Source organism: Pinus tabuliformis, chromosome J (genome assembly GCF_031772625.1).
Source record: "Pinus tabuliformis cultivar Carrire ecotype Pingquan chromosome J, CPIR1, whole genome shotgun sequence".
Classification (NCBI taxonomy): Eukaryota; Viridiplantae; Streptophyta; class Pinopsida; order Pinales; family Pinaceae; genus Pinus; species Pinus tabuliformis.
In genome coordinates, this window is record NC_142295.1 from 550,958,018 (window position 1) to 550,970,785 (window position 12,768).

General features: G+C 39.6%; 1 protein-coding gene across 2 annotated transcripts in view; it reads left to right on the plus strand.

The window, feature by feature from the left end:
- Positions 1 to 12,768, plus strand: part of LOC149228193 (putative E3 ubiquitin-protein ligase XBOS34) — a 285,882-nt gene that overhangs the window by 169,524 nt on the left and 103,590 nt on the right. For both annotated transcript variants that reach the window (XM_089378092.1, XM_089378093.1), the window contains 5 exons: positions 2,815 to 2,895; positions 3,082 to 3,170; positions 3,529 to 3,620; positions 3,989 to 4,070; positions 4,795 to 4,897. In XM_089378092.1, the coding sequence (XP_089234218.1) occupies positions 2,815 to 2,895; positions 3,082 to 3,170; positions 3,529 to 3,620; positions 3,989 to 4,070; positions 4,795 to 4,897 (447 nt within the window). The remainder of the gene's footprint in view (positions 1 to 2,814; positions 2,896 to 3,081; positions 3,171 to 3,528; positions 3,621 to 3,988; positions 4,071 to 4,794; positions 4,898 to 12,768) is intronic.

Here is a 12,768-nt window from a genome sequence, read left to right on the forward strand (position 1 = left end):
GCATCACTAACTTTAAACAAGCTTACCAATCTATCGTAGATCGCCTTGGAGGTGTTCAGCTCGGAAACGTAGGCCACTAGATGCTTGTCAATAGAGTCCCGGATGTTCTTCTTTTCTTTGACTTCACCCTTAGTGTACTTGTTCCTTGTAGCAGCTGGTGCATTTGGTGGAGGCTCCGTAATTCTGCCTCTCACATAGTCCAACACTTCCTGCTCTTCCAATGTCAGGTCAAGAGACATCTTCCATCTGTGATAGTCAGACTGCTCACGGAGCTTGTCTTCGGCGGGAAAGTGTGATGAGGAACCCATGAAGCCTTTTGACTTTTTCCAACTGTCTTCGGAGATTGCTCTTGCTCTTGCTTGGGCTTTGTCTTCACCTCAGCTTTGATACCATGTTAAATTATGGTATGTTCTATGCTAAGAGCAATTTATTTCAATTTTTCTTATTAGCCCAATGTCAATTTCCAGTATAGCAATCACATTAACATGAAAGTAAAATGCTGATAGAACATAAATGAAATCAACAGAAGACAAGCCAAGACAAGAGACACAAAATGTGGTGCTAGCCAGGGACAAACTCCAATGCGGGGAACCCTTTGATCAATTCTTCTATATTCTTCAATAATTCAGCAGAGAGAGAGAGATAGTACAATATCACAAATCTGTGATTTACAACAGCAGTAATGAAACCCTTGAACAGCAATAGCAAAGGTGATCAATCAGCTCCAAAAATGTCCTCAAGACAACCTAGGAGAACTCGGTCTACAACAGCAGCAATGGCAGCCCAAAACAATCAAAGTAAAATGGTCGAAACAGCAGTGAATGCTACAGCATACTGCAGCCAGCCCTAACCAGTCAACACTGTCATAAATGTGCCCTCAAAAAGTCAATGTAGACTTGCCCAACACTTCGGCTAGCTTAGGAGAGGCTACCCACGCAAAGCTGCAGTCTATGGAGGCAATATGCTGGTCAACGTAGACCTATATCACTTGCTGCACCTAACTGCGTCCTTGCTGCCCTAACTACATCCTCACACAAAGATGCCCTAACTGCGTTCTCCTTTCCCATGTGAGAGCTGTGTCCTCCTTTCGTATACCCAAGAGACAAGAAGAGAGAAGAGATGTGTGGATGAGATGAGTGAACTAATGCCTCAAGGTCTCTTCTATTTATATGCCAAGTTGGGGTTTAGCTGGGGGTGTGCAGCACAACTTTATTTGCTTGCCGACCTTGACAAATTGTCAAGAAATACAAATAAATTCATATCTCCATGAATACATGTCGGAATCGGATGACCATTAGATCAATTCTACACCTCTCGACGAGAGGAATCCAAGAAAAATATCAGCTGCCATAAATAAGATGACCCACATAGAGTTTGGCCCTAGTTTCCAATTTTAACACTTCTTCATCAAGCAATTATACAAATGTGCAAAAAGATAAAGATCACAAAGAAACAAGAGACACCAAGATTTAGGCTCCAAGCAAGGGCAAAACCCCACAATGGGGAAAACCCAACAATCATCTTGTTATAGAATCCGATCAAAATGTGATATCCAAGACCAAGACCAAGACCAAACTGCCACAAAGGTTTCAAGTCAACCCTACCCCAAGTCTTCTCCAACAAGTAAAAGTCAACAGAAGTCAATGCTGGTCAAACTTCCTGAAATCTGTTCAAAATCACAGAATTTTCGGTCCTGCAGTAGAGACCGAATTCCGTCCCTGTAGTTACCTCTGAAATGCCACAGAAATTTTGCACGTGTGAACAGAAACAAGGCAGAAAACTCGGTTTTCTTTCTCTCCTTTGACTTTCTACTTTTCTTCTTTGACTTCGGCTCTCTTCCTTCTTGATTAGGTGCAGAAATTAATGTATGATGTGATGAACTGAATGGTCTTCCAAGAGGTTGAGTTGACTCTTATATATAGCTGTCCAGGTGGGTTGAATAGTTGCCACATAGGCTTGACTTGTCCAAGGAGGGCCAATTTGGTCGCTGTGTTGACTCTATGACTCGAAAGTAAAATTCAATTTCTTTTCTTTCAAATATCCCAGAGGGACGTGACTCAAATGCAAATTCTTTTGACTCATAATCAATTATTTTCTCTTTTTGATTCTTTGAGCGTGAACAACATACTTTGACCAAAAATAAAATATAATAATAATGAATATAATAAATATGTCAATGATAAAATTACATTACATTATGAAGACCGACACTAGTTACAATTTCAACAGTATGTGAATATAAAGTGCACCATGGAATGGCTTGCTAGGAGCAAGGGGGAGACTATGATGTGATGGTAAGTGCGGGAAGCGTAGGGGATAAATGTGAAGTTGTTATTACCAAGTGTTAACCTATGAACTCCACATCCATGATTAGAAGTGGTTGAACCATATCCTGCTGTGAGAAGATGTTGATGCCAAATTTTCCATGGCTAACCTTGCATATAATATGATTCATCATCATTTGAAGTTTATTCTTCTATGATTCTTATTCCACTGTTTTGTCTCCTATTTGTTGTTTTACTTAATCACTAGAATGTGATGACTGCTTTACCATCTATGAGCTATAAAAGCTTTGTTTTGCAGAGATGAAGCTAGTTGTTGTGAGAATGATAGTCTGAGAAAGATGCTATTGTAAATTTGTACCCAATGTTGGGTCTTAATCATTCCATTTAGCTGATTTATTGCTCGAAGCCACCCAGTATGAGGTTTGGCATTGGAATTCATTGTTAAGCGGAGAAGCTATACCCAATTCATATTGTGTGAAAAGTTTTAGTATCTAATACTAGATGTTCATTAATTACTAGTTTTCTGCAGGGGCTCATGGAGGAACTCCTTTACATCATGCTGCCAAACGAGGCCTTGACAAAACTGTGAAAATGCTTCTTTCTCATGGAGGTATGTTTTGAGCTATTCATGCAGGATGTAATGAAAGACGAGTGAGTAATCCCTGTCTACAATGAAACATAGTAGAATGTGTCACAACCCTGAAGGAATGAGTTTTGGGGTTGTTAGCAATATCCATGTCTTCTATATTTGCAACAGCTATTATATGTCAATTAACTGTAGTTTTCTTATGTGTAGCGAATCCTTTGACAATCAATGATGATTGCCAGACACCTCTTGACATGGCAAGAAGTAAGGAGCAAGTCACCGTGGTTCGGATAATTGAGGTAAAACAAGACATTTTGTTTTTCCTAATGCCTTGAGTTCTGTATATTTTCCTTTGCAAGGTAATGCTATCCATAGAGGAGTATGATTCTAAAATGCTGCATTGAAATGGTGGTAAAAAATGTATACTGTCCAGTTTCAAATGCTTAAAACATACACTTATTTCATATCTACAAGTTCATATAACATATGTATCGTATGTTAGTTTATTAAACCATTTCAATGTTGTCTTCATTATGTAAGCATGAGGTAAATGACCTACTAAAAGGATATATCATATTGTGCATTAAACATACTTCTTTTAGTGACCATTTTATATAATTTTTCTGATATATTGTTAGATTTGGATATTCATTACAGGGATGGATTTCTCTCTTTTCTGGTATGATTCGGGAACTTTCTGGACCTGGCTTCTTGGAAGCATTAGCACCTCAGTGGCTATCAAAAAAAATGTGGGTATCCAAGTTTATTATCTTTTAACCAGCAAAACAATCTACATAGATATCTTGCATTTCTTTACGAAGGTATACAGATTGGTTGGGAATCAACTTAGATGTACTGCAAAAATATTATGATATACTTAGTACCCTTCCTGCATGTATCTGCATACAGGAGTACATTTTTTTTGCCACGACTGTAAAGTGTGTTTCATTAGGGTTATGTTTATTATTGACCAAGCGTGATTTCTACTATATTTGCATCTGTGCTGTTTATTATTTTACTTGGAGTATTTGGTTCTTACTTTATTTTGTTCTAAAGAATTTCAAGAAGCACAGGGCTTCCAATTGTTAGAAGTCTGAATTACACCATTATTTTGCAGCTGGGCCGTGGTGTTACCTTCCATATCACACAATCCAAGGAGGCCTCCAAAATTTGAGCTTGCCATTTATCCAACACCAAAGGTATTGAGCTGTGAAATATAAATTACCTTGTGTATTATAAAATATTGAATTCTATGGCTACTGAACTTTGCTATATTTATAATTCTATTGTTTAGTACTTGAAATGGTTTATTTAATTTTTGATATGGAATGTTCATAGGCTTTTAATGGGTTATGACACAAGTCATGGTTAGCCAACATAATTCCAGCATCCCTCATTAAGATTGACTTGGGACACAAATAAGGAAAGTTGGCATAACGGATAGCCTTGAGAGCACATGCATTCACTAAGTTGTTGATACATTCACACTGTTTTGTCAAAGTGGTGAATTTAATCAGCCATTCATATTTTTTCTAAGTTTAAATTCAGTTTTTTGTTAAACTCATGACGCATAACAACAAAACCATATATATGTATTCAGTCTTGACACTCAATCTGACATTTTTGGGTCAAATTTGAAGTTAACAAATATTTGTATTTTCATTTTGTTAGAATATATGATTTTACAATTGAATTTACTTGATCTCTTTATTGAACTTGGTCGGAATTTCATCGTATTTTTTGCACAAGCAAACTATTTTTGAATTTTATTGTCTCCAAGGTCAAACAGGAGCAGGAACGGGGTGAGTTAGTATTCACAGATATATTTGATCATGTAGATATTACTTATGAACACATATATTGTTGGGATTCCTTTTCGGGTTCTATTACTAAAGATAAAATTGTTGCTGATGTGAGTGTTAGGTTTCTCGACCACGGACAATTATTTCACTATCGAAAGTTGAAATTGAAGAACCCAAGTTTGATTTGCCAGATCCTGTACTAGTACTATTTGACAAGGGTGCAAGTAAGTTTGTTATGGCAATTTTACTGTTATTATGTATGATTATTTTGCCACATGGCCAATATTTGTAGTAATGAATTACAAACATAGTTTGGATAAATAATATATATTTCTAGTAATCATTTACTTTGCATTCTTATTCATAAAATGGTTATGAAATTTTCTGCTAGTGCTAGCCAGTGACGATTAATAAGAAATATGGGCACTTCTGCCATTATTTTCCAATCTGCTACTATTACCATTTTAAGAATCATTAATATGATTTATCATTGTAAGTATCTCCTTGAATAATTCTCAATTTCCTCCTTAAATGCTTTTATGACATTTTTCCTTTCGCTATGTGGTGTGAATTGGTTGTTTAGTATTCTCTTTACTATATATTGCCATTGTGACTGTTATCTTTTGTTGGAATTTTCTCATTCATTTAATCCTAATTTTTGTCTGTGTGACTCTATATTTCTATAAGGGCACCAATGTTTCAAAATTTGTAGAATTGGTTGAGTGTCAACTTATACTCAACTCAGACTTGGCTTGGAATTGGACTAGTTTGATTTTTATGGATTTGTTTACTAAAAAATACTTAAAATATTGAAATTTAATGAAACAATTATATTTTAAAGACTCCAAATCAGTGTTGAAAATATTGGTATTGGCAAAATATCGGTGAGGGTCTTGAAAACTTTTTGGCAATATTGGCGAAAATATCGGCAAACATAAAAATGCATAATATATTCATTTTTTCAGATTTTAAAACATTTAAAGCAATAACAACATGAAATAAACATATTGGCACATAAATATGAAGAAAGCACTGATATATATGATGTAGTGGATGCAAAATAAAAATGATACATCAAAGGCGATACCAAATCCCGCTAATCCCTGATAGTTGTCCAATCAAGGACTCAAATGAGGAGAACCAATACAAAATAACATCACATATATAGAAGTATCTTATCGTCATGAGTTATATGTAGCAAAACAAATAAAACTAGCAGCTAGCTATCTGAGATCAATATCCTCTCTCCCTTTTATGGGAAAACATGATGGGCTGTTTTCCAAGCCCGCCCCTAGCAGTAGAAGGCCCTGACCTTGCACCTAATGTCAAATAATGACTGCTAGGTATGGACTTGTGCTCTCCTATATCTATAGCAGATGGTGTTGACGTTGACGCTCCCATAGTCTCCTCCTCCTCCTCTTCCTCCTGCTCCTCCTTGTGCTGCTCCTCCCCCGAGTCCTCCTCTTGTTTTCCTTGTTCTAATGGTTCCTCTAACCATGTAGGTGACTCCTCCAAGATGGGCACCTCAAACTCCACCCTCTACTGAGACAATACATCAATATTGTCTAAGGAAATGGCATCTAGATCCATTGGTTTTTCTATTTGCTTCACTCGAATTCGGAGATTGTAATGCACATACACTAAATCATTGAGGCGTGAGAACTCCAACTTCTAACAGTGTAAAAAAAACTAATGAGTCTTGACTCTTGACACTTGAGGGCCATAAATTAAAATTACATTAAATGTAATTCCTCAACTGAAGGTTGAAGCTCAAAGTTATACCTGTTGTGCTTTTATGAGTGTATTTTCTCAAATACACTCCAATTGCGCTCACACCCCAAAGAGATACATGTTTGACTCAAGATTATTATGGTCAATTTCAGCAAGTTTGGTGCCCTTGCGCCATAGTTTCGCCACCAAATATCTACAAAAAAATAAAGAAATAAAAAAGTTAAAATATTAAAACATAATTAAACTTTCAAATAAAACATAATTAAATTTAAAAATCTAGAATTATAAATAAGTAAATTCTAAATTAAAAATTCTAACGAGTCATGACTTGTCACTTATGTGGCATGTGTGAAAATTTCTGAATCTAACAAGCCAAAAATCCTACTGCAGTAAACTGACTTGCATTACCTACTTCTGTTTTTCATTTAACAAGTTATGTTCAGAAATATTCGGGAATATTAATGCAAATACAATGCAGCCTACACCAATATACAGATCAAGTATTGAAAAATAAATGAGACAATCATGCAAAGGACACTTATTTTTGGACTAAACGTCCCCGGAAAAACCCAATGCGGGAAAACCGATGCAACAACTCTGAGGGTTTTCTTTTATTAAGCAGAAGTTCTGAAGACAATTGCTGGTTTCCCTCCTAGCAAACCAGTGACAGAGAATTACAATGGCAGAGAACTTGAGTGAGTTTTACCTAACTTCACCCGACAAAATCCGGCTATTTTGGCAACAAATCTGGCTGGCCCCGACTACAACTCCGCTGCCCCTTCGCAATAATTGTGTGGGCCTGCGTGGAGCTCTCTGAGGCTCTGTGCCAGCTCTGCTTTAGCACTACTGCCTGTCTCTGTGTCAAGGCTTCTTGGGCCCAAACTGGCCTAACGTCAGCTCTCCCAGGCTACTGCGCTGCATCCACAAGTTTCTCTCCGCCTCTCTATCTGTATTCCCGAACTATCACTGCCCCTCAGCTGCAAGATCTCCGCAATCTCTTTCCCTCCTGAGAACTTCCCACCTCAGAAAATCGATTTCCTAGTCCCTCCACAAAATTTCGGAGCTAGAGCACATCCAATGCTACCCAAAATCAACACTCTCTCTTAGCGAGGAATGTGCTCTAGAAATACTTCCCAACAGAAGTATCACACTGATCCACGACATCGGTACTCTGCGCTGTTGATGCTCAGCCTGCTACCCTTCATCCATTGCGCTACTGCAATCTGTACTTTTGCCCATGACACTTCCGCTGTCACTGCTGCATTCGTACTGCAACTCCCTCTCAATATGCTGCATCATGCTAGCCATAGCACTGCCACTGCTAATTGTTGCATTACAACTCAGTTGCTAAGAAGTAAGCAACTGAAAAGTCACCCAAAAGCTGATATGCTCGTCAGTCTGGATGCCCTGTGATGCTGAAGCTACCGCTGCTGCTAATCTGTGCTGACCCCTTGATGCTACTGCGCTGCTGTTGTATCTGCTCTTTGCCTCCTGCACTGCTGCAACACTCCACTGCGTTGCTTCAGACTTTGAGCACTCTAGCTCTGCCACTGTTGCTTCATCATCCCTCACATCAACTGACTCCTGTCATTTTGCTACTGTCATTAAGGGCCCCCGTAGCCATATGTGATCCAAGAGTTTGGGCACCTCAAGGATCCTGCCCACTCATGTAGTCCTCCGACTACAACTCAATATCGCCCCACCTCTTCTCTAGAGGTGCATGAGCACTCATGGCGCAATCCTCATCATCGTCCTCTTTTTCAACTTTCACTGGAGCAACCTTTGAGACAAACTTCTCTTCCTTGCCCTTCTTTCGAGGGCATTGAGTGGCGAAATGACCCAGTTCTCCACATTTGAAGCATCTGACTTTGGATATATCTTTCTTTTTCTTCTTTTGCTGCCCTTGCTATCCCGCTGATGTGAGAGTTGCATCCTCCTCTTCCTCCTTGACTCTGACCCCTTTGCTGTTGCTTCCCGCCTTGGTCAACCGTCTGATCCCTTCCTCTCAAAGAGTTGACCACATCTCCTCCCAATTTGGAAGAGAAGCCCTATCCAAGATGCTCTGGACAAAGGTTTCCCAGTCTTAAGTGACTGCATTAAGGGCAGTCCTGACTATGAATTCAGGATCTGGTGTAGACCCTACAAAGGTTAGTTGGTCTCGGATGCCTTGCAACCTGAGAAGGAAGGGATCGATTTCTTCTCCCTTCGGCATTTGATACTGTCTCGGCTGACTCTCAAGCAACATCTTCCGTTGAACGAAAGTTCCCTTATACAAAGTGGTCAAGGCCTCCCACATTTCCCTTGCTGTGTCCTTCTCAGCAATATGTGGGATCACATGATCCTTGACCCCATCCAAGATCATGCACTTCGCTTTTGCCTGAGCCTCCTCGTACTTCTTGAGAGGATCAACATCAACCGGAACAACAACCGTCTTCAAGGCATAATCCTTGATGCAATTTTTGTCCAAAACTGCCAAGATCCTGGCCTTCCAGATGACAAAGTTGGATGCTCCATCCAACCTGTCCTGATCCCTCAGTCCATTAACTACCATCTCTACTCAAATGAGTGTCGAATAGGTTCTCTTCTCCCTCTTTTGCTGCTGCCCCAACAAAACTTGGATTTGGATTTCTTTGGCGTTAGAAATCCTTTAAGGAACATGCTCCCTTTGAAGTTTGATTTCCTTCACGGAAATCCTTCTGCCAACAACTGTCTAACTGCCCCTCTCTGATCTCTCTTTGCTGCTGCTTAGCAGTGGATCTAGATTGCTTGGCAAGAAATCTTTTGACGAATTGATTCCCTCTATTTTGCTTCTGCCCCACTAGGTATTGTTCTGCACCAACAGAATCAACACCCCACTAGCAACTCCAGATGAAATCTATGCTGCACCTCTAGCCATGACAATTGGAAAAACGAGACTCAATAGTCTCTGCACTGGCCCAGCAATCACTGCACTACCCTCTGCAACAACAACGTCACCCAATCAGGCTGATGCAGGCTCTGCGTGAGCCTCCCTTGGTGACTGCGTCACCCCTCCTCTGCACTCTCGACCAATCACTGCGCTATCTCTCGGGACACCTCTCTTCAGCACAGATTTACGCTCTGTGATTTCATTGATGGCTTCAGTCCTCCTTGATCTGTAATTGCCTTGATACCATGTGAAAATTTCTGAATCTAACAAACCAGAAATCCTATTGCAGTAAAATGACTTGCATTACCTACTTGTGTTTTTCATTTAACAAGTTATTTTCAAAAATATTCAGAAAATACTAATGCAAATACACTGCAGCCTACACCAATATATAGATCAAGTACTGAAAAATGAATGAGACAATCATGCAAAGGACACACTTATTTTTGGACTAAACGTCCCCAGAAAAACCCAATGCGGGAAAACCGGTGCAACAACTCTGAAGGTTTTCTATTATTAAGCAAAAGTCTTGAATACAATTGCTGGTTGCTCTCCTGGCAAACCAGTGACAGAGAAATACAATAGTGGAGAACTCGAGTGAGTTTTACCTCACTTCACTTGGCAGAATCCGACTGTTCCGGCAACAAAGCTAGCTGCCCTGGCTACAACTGCGCTGCCCCTTCGCAGTAATTGCATGGGCCTGCGTGGAGCTCTCTGAGGCTCTGTGTCAGCACTACTACCCACTGTGTCAGCTTTCCTGGCTGTTCTGGCAGCTCCCTGACTTTTTGTGTGGAAGACAACTCTTCCTCTACGCTGGTCCTCCTAGCTCTGCGTTAAGGCTATGTGGGCCAGACTGGCCCATCGTTAGCTCTCCTGACTACTACGCTGCCTCCATAAGTTTCTCTTCGCCTCTCTATCTGTATTCCCGAACTATCATTGTCCCTCAGCTGCAAGATCTCCTCAATCGATTTCCCTCCTGAGAACTTCTCACCTCAGAAAATCGATTTCCTCAATCTCTCGGTGTGTCTTCTCCAACTGACCCCAAGTCTCCATTTATACTTTTCCTGTTGGGAAATCAATGGCCGAGATTAAGTCTCTAATCAATGGCTAAGATTAAATTAGACTTGATCCTAATCTCTTAGAAGCTTCTCACCCATATTTTCATTAATACCCATTAATATTTTAATTTTCCTAAGTTTAGACTTACAAACCCCATTAAAAATATTAATTATTTTAATAAAATACAATCCGGGTGGAATTTTCCAAACGATTTCTGGGTCTTGGAGACCTCATGTGTTCTAGCCCCTCCACAAAATTTCGGAGCTAGGGCACATTCGATGCTACCTAAAAATCAACAACATGAAGAGGGTCCTTTCCCTAATAGCATCATCAAAGCCAAATAGGCCAACACAATCCCAATAAAACTGTATCTTGCGATTGATTTTGCTATGAAGCTCAAGATCAGGTACCATCCCATGAATACAGGAATGGAGCCTTTCCATCACCTCACTACCAAAATCAAAGCCGCATTTGTATGAAAATGCGCGGTTGAGGAAGAGTCTTGCTGCTTGAATGGGTCGATGAAGCATCCCTGTCCACCGACTATCAATCACATCCCATAACATCATCTATCTATTAAGCCCAACAGAATCCTTGTCTACATAATAACCACGAATGACCTCCTTGGCCCTATCCATGGCCTCATAAAAATAAGCCATTGCAGGCTTCTCCCATCTACCTATCTCAGAACCTTTACTGTAGGTTCACTAACTGAGTACACTTCTTCTACTCCTTGCCAAAATTTGTTAGTGTACACCATTTTTGCAATGGCTCTCTCATGCAGTCTCTTGTTGTATCTACAATCATGGCACTCATCAGAAACAAAACATTTTGCTTCAACTCAAACTAGCATCAAAGCAAAGACTGAAGAGTAATAAAGTTCGTGGCAAAATGTGTGATTGCAGGACGCCTCAACTCCTTGTTTCTAGTGTATTTTCTCATGAGGCTAAGAACAAAAGCATGGTTATATATAAACTTGGGGATGCTCCTAGCCATATCAATCACCTCTTTGATGAAGGAGAGTTTCCCCATATCTTGAAGCAACAAATCGATACAATGTGCTGCACATGGAGTCCAGAACAATGTGCGGTGCTTCTCTATAAGCATCCTGCCGACATACACATAATTAGCTGCATTATCTGTTATGACTTGCACCACATTCTGCACACCAATCTCCCGGATGGATGCATCTAACAACTCACATCGATGCTACATCTTTTATATGTGTTGATGCATCCATTGATTTAATAAACATGGTACCTATGGGACAATGTACCAAGAAATTTAGAAGGGTCCTACTCTTCTTATTTGTCCAACCATCAGACATCACTATGCATCCAAACACCTCCCATGTTTGTTTCAACTCCACCAATCAAGAGTTGATGTCCTACTTTTCTGCTTGAAGGATTGGCTCCCGCAACTCTTCATATGTAGCACTTTTGTACCTTGGGCCCACAATAGCAATAGCATCACACATTGGCTGCCAAAATGGTTTGGTTTTGGTGATGTTGAGAGGTGAGTCACTTTAGAAAAGGCACCTCCCCATGCTTCTCCTTTTTTTAACAACTGATTTTATGGAAGGTTGTGCTCCATGTCTAGTTCGTGGAACAAAAAAGGATGACCTCCCACTCCTAGTAACATTAGCACTAGTAGATGACACTGTGGAGCCCCTCCCACTCGCCTCAGCCTCAAAATCAGAAGAAAATATCCCAAAATATTTACCTGCACATTCAACCTTGTTTCTTCTTGCCTCTTCTTTATTTCTGTCTTTTTCCTCAATTGCTTGAAGAGCTTTTTGTATAAGTTCCACACTAGATTTTGAACAAAGCCCAACTTCATGTCTAGGGAGTCTAGCCAAATGGTATTTCAATCGCGTAACCCTTCTTGTCATCTTGTCCCCACACAATTTGCATGTTAGATATGCCTGATTTGTCCCACCATCAGGTTCCCCATACTCCAAAAATGGGTCCAAGGGCTTTGGCATATTTGTAGTGGATTAATTCAAACCTAGGGAACCAAAAAAAAAATTGGTATTAAACCCCCATACACAAAAAATAACAGGCACCTAATTTAAAAAAATATTTTTTTTACTACATTATTTGCAATGAAAATTGGCAATAAGAGGGTGCATAAGAAAGTTAAAAAGGAAAAATGAAGCTTGCTGTCCAAATATGTAGAAAGCCCTTGCATTGACTCATGGGCATGAAAATCATAGCAAATGGAAAAAATTCAAAAAAGCAAAATGTTGGTAGGCAAAGAGGCAACCAAGCATAACCTTAAATCTATGAAAAAAACTAACATAAGGGTTTCTAAGAACATACATGTTAATGGAAGAAATGAAGTCTATCTCACTATTCTTGAATCTTTGATCCACAAAAAAAATTTGGTTGGTGATGA